This window comes from Pomacea canaliculata, linkage group LG4, assembly GCF_003073045.1.
Source record: "Pomacea canaliculata isolate SZHN2017 linkage group LG4, ASM307304v1, whole genome shotgun sequence".
NCBI classification, from domain to species: Eukaryota; Metazoa; Mollusca; class Gastropoda; order Architaenioglossa; family Ampullariidae; genus Pomacea; species Pomacea canaliculata.
The window spans coordinates 10976833-10985084 of NC_037593.1; the positions used below are offsets into that span (position 1 = coordinate 10976833).

Below are 8252 nucleotides of genomic sequence, written 5' to 3' on the forward strand. Positions count from 1 at the left end.
ACGCCGGTGTCCAACGCTGAGTCTGTGGCGGCGGGATTTACCCTGGCCACTATCATGGCTGCCGATAACGAAAGTGATGCTCTCACCTTTTCCATGAGGACCGAACCCCCCACCAGCAACATCGACATCGACCCTGGTGAGTCTGGTGTTGTAGATGAGACTCATCCTTTCGTGTGACTTTCACGCTTGAAAAGTTGTGATAGAATTTGTCCTAGATTTACTGACTCATCTCATTAAAAAGTAATAATAAACATGTAATAAATAACCTTTATAAGGTAATACTTGCTTCGTTAAGACTCAGTTGTCAGTTGATGTCTATGTACCACCACTGCTTTACTTACGCTTCCATTGTCAAATGCTGTCTACCATCACCCTTTAAATTTACTACACTGATAAATCTCATACATACAAGTCATGGTGCTGGTATTGACATTAGATAAGTAGCGTTGTCATCGCAATTTTTAAGATACAAGATTTTTTTGCAATTTTTCTGGCAGGACGGGAAGGATATTTGCTGTCAACAACCTGGCTTACGAGTGTCACAGCGAGATCACCGCACCTCGTCACGGTTCAAGATCCCTACAATGACCCCGTCGGCACCTTCGTCGAAAGCATCTTGCTCAACAGTAAGTACGTCATCTCCATGTACACCACAGTCATCGTTAAATATCTAGCGGCATGGAACTATTTTTTTTTCTCATTACTATGCAAAACTCTGTGTAAAAGACCACGTTTTCATACTCTGGATGAAGGCATTATATACATTATATACATTATGTACACTATATACAGTGTGTACATTATATACATTATATGCATTATATACAGTATATACATTATGTACATTATATACACTATATACAGTGTGTACATTATGTACATGTGTATATGTGCGCCATCTTGGGCAGATGCTAACTACGCTCCGTTCATCACCAACCTCAACTCCGAGTGAGGGTTCGCGAGGACGAGGGATTACGGGCAAGACAGTCTTAAAGTTCGCGGGGTACGACGACGACACCACCGCCCAGTACAACACCATCACCTACCAGACCTCCATCGCGCCCTCTACAGCCGCCGACATGTTTGACGTCACACGTAAGCAGTCAAGATCAACGGTGCTGCAGTTTGCAAGTTTGCGCATGCGTGCAAGAATAGTCGAGTGTGTGGCTGTTTGGATGAAAAACAAGACATACACGTGAGCCGGAGAGGACACGATGCCAAATCACTCTGCTGATGTTGACTTTTTCTGTTCCCTCCAGCAGCCAAGGGCGAGGTGGTGGTGAAGTCGGCGCTGGACTACGAGACGCAGCCCAAGGTCATCACCATGTACGTCACAGCCACGGACGGCTACTGCTTCGTCCGAGACGTACCAGCTGACCATCCGACTGGTGGACATCAACGAACCCCCGATCCTCCTCCCGATTGACCAGACGATCCAGTCGTGCGAAGGACGGGTAAGGCAACTTCCCATCTGCCGATGAGAATGGAGAGGAAATTTAAGTACATTCTAGAGTTTCATACGTTACCTGAGAGTTTTAGATGAACAGAAATGCAGCGAGAGTACGCATGACACGGAAACTGTTCCCGTCTCATCCTCTAGCGCATTAGCATCCCCCGCCCGAGTACAGTCGAATAGCTGGTATGCGTTTGTAGCAGACTAAATACGAACATTTATCAGGAATTTTGTGACTCTCAATGACTCAGCATCCAGGTAGTCTTTGTATACTCGGTATTCGGGTGCGAACCTGTAGGTCTATTTCACAAGTGGTCACAGAGAGTTATCTTTCCTAGAGCCAAAGTAGCTCTCAACTTTTACGCCATCTACCTGAGGTATTCGACAGTCGCGCATGACAGTATCGAAATGAAAGTCGATGCTACTAGTGGTTGTTATAGTTTCGACTTAAAGCGAGAAGGAGTGGCTTTGCTGTGTGTTGCTACAGGTGACCATCACACCCGACTGGCAGGTGTCGGAACCAGATGCTGGCGACATCGTCAAGTTCACTGACATCCAGGTCAACGACAAAGGCTACTTTCAGATCGACGAAGACACAGGTAATGTTTGTGTGCTCCCGACACCTGGGAGCCAGACGTTAAGTAATCGCGTAGAAATGGCGAGAGCCTTTTCAGACGTGAGAGCAGCAGGGTCACTAGTTGTGGTAGGTCACCGCATTGTAAAACTCTGGGTTCAGAACTCTCGTATATGACACCTGTTTGCAATTGTGTAAGCTGTGCCGTCTTCGGTTTCCTGTTTCTTTACAGTACACCTTTAGGTGGAATTACATTCTCATCAAACCAACTACCAACACTGTGTCAAATTATAGAAACAGCACGTCACAATCTGTTACAGGTCAGACTCAATTACCGAAAAGAACAGCACTTGTACAGGTTATCAAAGTGTTATGATCAGCAAGTGTTGTCAATGTGTCACAGCACGGTCACAATTTTACAGGTCAGGTGTCCACAACCATTGACTACGACCTGGACGCGCCGGTGATAAGATGTCGCCGACAGTGGTCAAGACGGTGACAGTCACTGACCGCCAGGGTCTCACAGCCACCTCTACCTGACGATACGCTTCGCCGACTGCAATGACAACGCCCCCGTCTTTGTGGTATGGCAACAAACACAATCATAACAACAACACCAGTGTTCATGGGATGACGACAATTTTTATTTATTTATTGGTATGACGACATGCGTTCGATGAATAACGTCATATGACGGGTCAGTGGTATGACGTCACAGTCAACTGTAGGAATTTAAACTTTTTTTGAATTTTTTAAAAATTATTATTATTATTATTTTCCAAAAGTACGTACAAGTTCAGGAACCGTTATTTATTTATTTCAGAAAAGCGCGTACGAGTTCTTGAACCGCGACTGCTGGACGGCAGGGACCGTGCTGGGCACCGTCTCCGCCACCGACCAAGACTCGTCCTACGAGCAGAACAACATCTTCTCCTTCTCCGGATCAGGGGCAGGGGTCGAAGTTCAACCATCCGGCCCTGTCGTCCTCACCGCGACCTCAGCGCCGGGACAGTCGTGACCTTTCCTGTCTACGCCACAGACCAGGGCAAAACGCCAGGCCCCCTCACCAGCGTCTCCCCCACCTGGGTGTCTATATACACCATGGTCAGTCGCCTCCTCTTGTACTTCGGGTGCTCTGATGACATCTGCTTTAATAACTGTCATCTGTCCATTATTCATTATATTATCTTTTTTTCGCGTTAACCAATCATCCATACGCTAAACTGTCAAATGTCTCTTGCCTCCCCTCCGCAGCCGTGCATCACCCCGTCTCCTGTCCCGAAGGTAACGGATCCCCCAGTCGCCAACACCACCAACGCCACCGTCAGCTACTTCAACATCTCCTCGCCCATGGGCACCAACCTGCCGTGGATCATCTTGGCGGCCATCCTAGCGGCGCTGCTGACGGCGTTGCTGCTGTACATGTGCATCCGCTACTGCTGGCCTTGTCTGCGGAGATGCTGCACGCGGTGCACTCGGTGCACCAGGTGAGTCAGATACAAGAGGTGAAAGAAGCCTGTAAGGTCCAACGGCGTTTTGTTTTTCTTGGTTTCGTCATCTTTTTATTGAAGTAAAGTTACATGACACACGGCAAATATCCATGGTCCTTTCTCTGGGCTTGTACTTTGGTGGCTCCATCTTCCTCTCCATGTAGAGATAGGTTGGCCTGGTCACGAACATACGGGCACTGGGCCCTGGCTGGTACCGTCATTGCTTGAAGCCTTCTCTAGCTGATGCTATATTCAAAAGTTCTCTGAAAACAGATTTGTTCACTAAGTACTATTCCCTTAATTACTGTCTTTAACTCCTGTTGCAATACTGTCTGCTAACCACCATTTAACGACCGCATCTTACACTGTTTACAGTATCTACCTCCCTTCATACCTTCATCCATTACAGCCATTCACATCCAACACAGAAAGTCATACAGACGCATATTAATGGCAATCTGAACAAAAGTACGGGAATTTAAGTAATCAGTTTGAGCTTTTAAAAAAAGACATAAACCCATTTTTGAACAGGAAACCAAAAGCAAGACTAAACAGACCGATCACGCCAACAAGACGACCTACTCCAGTTGCTCAACCGTTAGTATTTTTTATGTTTGAGTTATTTTTTAAAAGGTACTTCTAAACACTTTTTATTTTTAGTGTGTATTTGGTTTTATTTAGTTAGTTTTTTGTTTGTTTGTTTTGTTTTGTTTATTTTATTTTATTTATTTTTTTTTTATTTATTTATTTGCTATTTTGCTGAATAACGACTGTATCCCTTTCTCTTTAATCGTCTGAATCGTTAAAAAAAAGTTGTTATGTTCCCCAACTCTCTCTGTACATTCTTTTAGATAATATTCTAAAGGTACTTTTTCGGAACACATGTCTTTTAATCACCTTTACTCATAAAGTATCTGGAATAATCCTTGGTATTGGAGTTAAATGGTTACAAACATCCAGGCGGAGTTAAGATAAGGGGAGACTAGCCTCTGACTAATCATTTGTGTATTTTGAGGTTCCTTCCCTTGCATCATAGAGCGCTATTCCGTAATTGTCTAACATCGCCCCTGACTGTTGTTTGACAGGGAGAAACCACACCCTGGCTTTATCTTCGGCTGGTGGAAGGAAAGTGAGTATCCATCTCTGTACCGTCTCAAACTGGTCCTTTCATCCTTTCTTCTCATTTCCACATCATGATGTAAAATAGCAATTATTTACTTACTATTAATATTCCTCAGTTTATTAATTTTATAGTTGTGCTAGTACTTGCTATATTTGCTGTAAACATCAGCAATGTATCATTTTAAACCCATCTTCTCCACCCACTACCAACACCTTTTCGGTTGCTTGTTTCTAACCTACTGGCATCACAGTGTGATAATGTTGAAAAAAGTCTGTCACCAAGATTAGTTTCAAAATTATAGGTAGCCTCTCTCTCTCTTTTACTCACTTCCTCCCTGTATGTCTCAATTTCTCTCACTCTCTCTGTCTCTTTATGTCTCTCATTCTCTGTATTTCATAAAATTAATTTTCTCGTGTTGAAGGTGCATATCTGTGGCGTCCTGCTATCGTTGTGTTGTTAGTTTATGTTTCCTTCCATTCCCTCAGACTCTCTCTTCCTCTCTTTTCTTGGAAACATTGTGTTAAGCTCTACAAGTTTGTGCGACTGCATGCTTCATTCCACTCCACTGATTCCCATGTTGCAGCTTATGCAAACGACGACTACAAGACGACTCCTGATAGGACGAACATTCCGGAACCTTCCAAAGGCCCTGAGATACCAGAGACCAACACTTACGATGTTGACCCTGTGTTAACCCCTCCACCTCCTGACCCACCACAAGAAAAGACGTGCATTATTTTGTAGACTATCAATAAGGGGGACAACGGTCAGGCTGGTGTTGTCATGGTGTCACCTTGTTTTTGGATGTCAAACAACGTTTACAAAGATCACAAAATTCAGTCTTATTACTGTTGTGATTTGTTGATCATTTTACAATCAAAAATAAAGTGAGGCGCAGTTTCGTGGACATTTCATTAATACTTATAGTCTAGATCAGACTGTTATCTGTTCTTGTGCGAAACGGAAATGGAGGACAATACAAGGAGACAGATGTCGTCGCTGACTGATGACCTACAGGATTCAGCTGTCCTGATGTTTTACTATATTGTAACTGGTCGGCCAACTTGTCTCCGACCTAAGAACACTTGTGGCTGGTAACAAGAGTCTGTGATGCAGCCAGCAGCTCCATCTCAAGCCCTCGACATCCCGCAGACCTGTGGCGACATATTGGCCTCCGTCGTTCACGACAGACATTTCCTGACAAACAGAACAATAGTCTCCTGAGTGCTGACAATTTATGACTTGGTGAATTGTCTCCCCAACACAGATATGATTGTGGAATCAATATGGAGACAATATATTATAGCCACAGTCGTGTGGACGTTTGTATTACACAGAGGTTATTACCGTCTCGTTTCTGGGGAAAGAAGGGGAATGGGGGAAGGGTAGGTGACATCCATTCTACCACCATCCCTACATGATCTTCTTTAAGTTCAAACCTTAAACCAAACCCTAACCTTTAACACTAACTTACTAGTAACCCTCATGTATGCCTTTTGAGCTAATGAGGTTAAAATAATCATAATAGACATCAAGAACAAACAAAAATAACACGCACGTACACGCACACATATTATGACTACGATAATGTCGAATCCAAGACAGCACAGTGTTTTTTTTTTTAAACATAACATTTAAACTACCTAACTGTATTCAGCATATCGACATATTGGGAGGTAAAGATAGAGTTGTGGGCGAGTGGGCGTGGTCTTACTAACGCCATCAACGTATCAACTCATATGATGATCATAATGAATGTAATAATATTTATGACTTATAGTGATGCTTACAATGACTGCAATAACTTATCATGATGCTTCTAATGCTTAGTACACTTCAACAGATGTGACGGTACATAATTATTGTTCTTAAATCATCAACTTGTTGTTCTCATTGTTTCATTGTTGTTTACTGCAAGCTTCTGTGATAATGTTTATTTATTTATTGCTGAATGATAAGTATAATGAATAAAGAAATAAAGATGGAGAAATCGATGTTTTATACAAGTGTCAAGTGTTATTGAGAGTCAGGTAACGTCTGGCAAAACTAAGGAACGTAACGTCGTGACGACGTACTACGTGGACAGATAATTTCTAGAGCTTTTGTCTTTACAGTGACGTTTGTGCGTGACGTGACCAGACAGTATATACTCTCTGAATATGATTTAAAAGTTTACAACATACACTGGCTAAAATGCATTTAAATGTCTCTTCCTCAATCTCTTATTCGTCGAGAGCTTGAGTTCTAAATGGAAAGATTGAAATGTTGTTTGTGAAAGGAACCCGGAATCTTTGTCTAAGAAAATAGTCCGGACTGACTGTCAGCATCCGCCTGCCTTTGTCAGCGAGTGTTCGCTGAAATGACTGTGTTGTTGAGGAATCTGGAATGTAGACTGTTCTCAAGTTTTTTCCAACCAGGAAAATCAGGTCTGGCTTCCCCGATGCACTACAGTCGAGACAACGTGCACGCACAACGTTGGACGTACAACGTGTTACGTTCTGTCTACGTCTGTGTTACTAGCTTTGGTGTGTTGATGTCTCTCGTGCTATTTGCTGCCTTGTAGACGTGAGTCTCGTGTTTGAATACATTCAGTATTCAACACTGAAGTAAGTTCTCGCAGAAAGTATTCATCAGTATAGTACGCGCTCACACACACATGAGTACATGCAACATGTCTACAGAGTTCATCTACACATCTACACAATTCATTTTAATTTCTGTATAACTACTGTGTATAACTACCCAATAGACAGTGTCGACCCGACTGTGAGGTTTTTTCCCTGGTCACAGATTTTTTTCCTGCAGACGACAGTCATGTGCATGTAGACGTGTCGATGCCGACATAAATCAACGGGCACGAGGAAGTTGAAAGGCTGTCAAGACTGTCGGTGATGGCTGCCTCCCCCCTTGTGACGTAACAGCAAGAGATCAGTGGCACATTGTAGAGACGAGTGGTGGGCGATAACACAACCTGTTTATTTTATTTATCAAACATAAGCGAGGTAAACTGATCTGAGTGTGGTCATCCATCCGTGTCATCAAGTGTCGTTATATATTCCCAAGTGTCACGTGGCAGTATTTTGCATCCAGTGTAAGAAGATTCCAAAACATAAATTATAGAAGTCTTTAATAGTGAGGGAAGGGGGTACCAACAGCTCATAAAATAAAAATACACAGTCCTATGGTTTACATTTTTTCGTGATTTTTATCCCTGGTGTCAAGAAACTGTTTTTAATTTGAGTGACAATTGTATCTATGTACAACTGTGTCACTGACATTTAATAACATGCAATGTTTGTGGACATTACACAGTGTTATCCTCAATGAGGCCTCCAGACTTAACGGCTTTACATTTTAAGACCTCGGTGAAAAATGTTCGTTGGTAAGTTAGTTCTCTCTTACGTCATTACGTGATCTACGTGACGGAAAGTGTTGTTCACCAAGTATCCAGCATCGTAAGTATTTACCATTGTCATATGATGTCACATATATTCATCAGGTGTCATTGTCACCGATTGTGTAAAGAAGTCACAGAGTATGACGAAATGTCATCACGTGTCAACGACTGTCAAAAGGTGAGCCTCTTGTCACAAAGTGTGGCAGTCACGGAGG

At 42.9% G+C, this 8252-nt stretch overlaps 1 protein-coding gene across 2 annotated transcripts; it reads left to right on the plus strand.

Annotated features, from left to right (window-relative positions):
* Positions 1–6646, plus strand: LOC112563245. 2 transcript variants are annotated; one of them, XR_003098996.1, is made up of 11 exons: positions 1–136; positions 498–626; positions 909–1095; positions 1263–1454; positions 1941–2052; positions 2450–2611; positions 2851–3131; positions 3282–3514; positions 4049–4114; positions 4603–4646; positions 5224–6646. XR_003098996.1 is itself a non-coding variant. In XM_025237074.1 (8 exons), exons 4-8 carry the CDS (start codon positions 3129–3131, stop codon positions 5382–5384), a joined length of 507 nt encoding a protein of 168 aa, XP_025092859.1. In that variant the 5' UTR covers positions 1259–1454; positions 1941–2052; positions 2450–2611; positions 2851–3128; the 3' UTR covers positions 5385–6646. The 2 variants fall into 2 exon arrangements, 1 of the variants encoding a protein (XP_025092859.1); XM_025237074.1 differs by lacking the exons at positions 1–136; positions 498–626; positions 909–1095 and having other exon boundaries at positions 1259–1454.
* Positions 6647–8252: the final 1606 nt, after the last annotated feature.

Excerpts from the sequence above, each read along its gene's own strand:
- LOC112563245 (XM_025237074.1), top strand. Across the intron at positions 3,515-4,048 it reads CGGTGCACTCGGTGCACCAG|GAAACCAAAAGCAAGACTAA; the intron begins GTGAGTCAGATA and ends ATTTTTGAACAG. Across the intron at positions 4,647-5,223 it reads CTTCGGCTGGTGGAAGGAAA|CTTATGCAAACGACGACTAC; the intron begins GTGAGTATCCAT and ends CCCATGTTGCAG.